Raw genomic sequence first — 2,667 nt, 5'->3', positions numbered from 1 at the left:
CAGCTGGGGAATGAAATCCAGTAAGACAGGCTGCTGGTCTGGGAGACACAGACCACGAGCTCCCATAGTTCTCTGTTACACTATGCTGTAACACAGCTTGGTCGGCAAAAGGATTGAGTAGAACTGCTGCCAAACATTGGGAGGTCTACAACAACCAACCAGATATTGCTGCGCCACTGGAAATGATCATGTTCTGCTTTGAGCAGCATGTTCAAGAACCCTAAAGATGAATCAGCAAGCATTATCCATAGCAGTCCTCTCAGTGTTTTTGGCATTTGAACTAATCACATGCTGACATCTTGTTATAAGTGATACGAGTACTGCGAGGAAAATGGGTGGGAAGCAATCTCGCAGTTTGTCCAACAAGGAGTTGAACGAGGTGAGTGTGAGTCAAAGGAGGAAGAGCGCTTTGAGAGACGACCAGCCAAGCCTGTCGTCAGCCGCCGAGAGGATTCGCAGACACACGACTGTCCACTTTGGCTACAGCACCCTCAGTCTAGCCATGCGGGGGTTGGATGAGCCCCCTGCTGAGCTGTGGGAACTCCGAGAACTGCAAAAGCTAAACTTGTCCATGAACTGCATGTGTTCCCTTCCCCCTGCACTGGGCACTCTAGACAATTTAGTGATTCTCAACCTTTGGGGCAACAATCTGTCCAGTCTTCCACCGGAGATCGGCCTGCTTAAGAAGCTGCGGGTGCTGTTTGCCTGTAGAAACCGCCTGAGTGAGGTGCCAGAAGAACTGGGCTTGTGCATGGGCTTGGAAGTGCTCAGCCTGGCCAACAACCAGATTACGGGTCTCCCCGGCAGCTTGGCAGCCATGCGCAATCTAACCAAACTCAACCTTAGCCACAACCGCATTGCTCACATCCCCACCTGTGTGTACAGCATGAAGGGCCTGGTCTTCCTCCATCTCGCCTGCAATCGGCTGGAAACGATCGCAGACCAGATACAGGACCTGGTCAACCTGAAGATCCTCATTGTGGAGGGGAACAGTATCCACACACTGCCTAAGACTCTATGCTTTCTAGAGTCTCTAGAACTCCTTAATGTTGACTTCAATGATTTGCAAAGTGTGCCCATGGAAATGTACCTGCTGAACAGACTGGGGAGGCTGGCCTGTCACCCACTGGATAAGGGGCTCCATATTGTCCACAACCCCCTCCTCAAGCCTATTCAGGAGGTGCTGCAAGGAGGGCTCAGTGCCCTCTATAACTACCTCAAACCCACGTGAGGGACGCTGACGGAATGCCTGTGTGTCTGTATGTGTAAAAGTGTGTGTAACAACGTGACGTTGGCACAGAGCTCACACATTACACGTGGTAGTCATGTGGAGGTGGAGGTCGCCGAAAGCAGCTTGTTGAGGATCCTATCACTCAGGACAATATCCTACATGTCAGGTTAATATATTACTTACAGTATTTGGAATATTTTTTTTTTTTTTTTAATATCTGTAAGACAAATATTTTCTCTTCCTATAAAATGTTCTGATCTGGTATGAATAGTCACATAAAAAAAAAAAATATCCAAAGGGTCATAACAAGTTTGTGACCTCAAGTCAAAAAATTCACAGGTCTGCATTTAGGGGCTGAGTACTGACCAGCTGATCTTGTTTGGCCTGTGGCAGTGAGGGGGGCTAAGTTCAGCAGCAGACCACCTCGCTCTGTCTCTTTGAAGCATTTAGGTCAGAGGGATCAGGTGTGTAAAGTCAGTGGAAAAAGCACTGGAGGGGGCCTTAAGATCTGCAAAAAATGAAACCAAAGGCAGCCAGGACTTCCATGTAGTCCACCAGATCAGAGCGGGGCTGCTTGTCAACAAAATAGTAATGGAAACAGATCTTAATATTCACTTTAAAATAAATATGTGTTAAAAAAGGTCTTTAAATTCAAATTTATTCAGTATTCATAATTAGTCATAGCAGGTTTTAATATTTGCTGAAAAAACATGTTCTTTTACAGAAATAAATGTCAGTTTGTGTATGACCTGCTGGTGATAATACTGATCCACAAACTCAGTTCAAATACTCTAAAATGAGTACAATGACTAAATTAATGTATTAGTTTTTAATCATTTGGAACACTTTTACACTGTTATCATTTTCTAAATATATTTATTATTTTCTATGCATTTTCAATACTATAATTTCCATAATGTAATATTCTCAATACCATACTTTTTTTGTTTTTAAAAAAAATATATATATAATTCTGGTTTTGATTTGAAGCGCTAACTGTTTGACAGTGACCTCTCTGACCATTTTTGACCAGTGGTATGCGTTTTTTGTGAATTTCATTTTTATGATTTATTATAAAACAAAATATCAGACCTCAACGTCATCCCCCTCGTTTCTGCATTCACTGAATAAAAAAGATTGATTTAGGAATGATTAGTGATCCCTCTTTTAGTCGTTGTCTTTACTCTGTCACTGTAAACCTCCATATCAACATACGTATAACCATAAATTTTTTTTTTTTTTTTTTAACTAAAGCACTGGATTTTAGTACATATTTAAGGTACTTAAAATTTACTTGAGAAATGTATTTCCAATTTCTGCTAGCTTCTACTTCCAGATAATTATATGTCAGAGGGAACTATTGTGTATTTATTCCACTATATGTCATTCATTCATTCATTCATTCACTTCATTTATTTGTTTATTTCGAGTATTTA

General features: G+C 41.7%; 1 protein-coding gene across 1 annotated transcript; it reads left to right on the top strand.

The window, feature by feature from the left end:
* Window positions 1-261: 261 nt before the first annotated feature.
* On the top strand, window positions 262-1,231 carry LOC115437863 (leucine-rich repeat-containing protein 30-like). Its single transcript, XM_030161231.1, has one exon. The coding sequence runs from the start codon at window positions 332-334 to the stop codon at window positions 1,229-1,231; it is 900 nt and encodes a 299-aa protein (XP_030017091.1). The 5' UTR covers window positions 262-331.
* Window positions 1,232-2,667: the final 1,436 nt, after the last annotated feature.

The sequence above is a fragment of the Sphaeramia orbicularis genome, chromosome 17, assembly GCF_902148855.1.
Source record: "Sphaeramia orbicularis chromosome 17, fSphaOr1.1, whole genome shotgun sequence".
In the NCBI taxonomy this organism is placed as follows: domain Eukaryota; kingdom Metazoa; phylum Chordata; class Actinopteri; order Kurtiformes; family Apogonidae; genus Sphaeramia; species Sphaeramia orbicularis.
This window is presented reverse-complemented; position numbering and strand designations above follow the sequence as displayed.

Excerpts from the sequence above, each read along its gene's own strand:
- LOC115437863 (XM_030161231.1), top strand. The coding sequence starts at position 332 with ATGGGTGGGAAGCAATCTCGCAGTTTGTCCAACAAGGAGTTGAACGAG.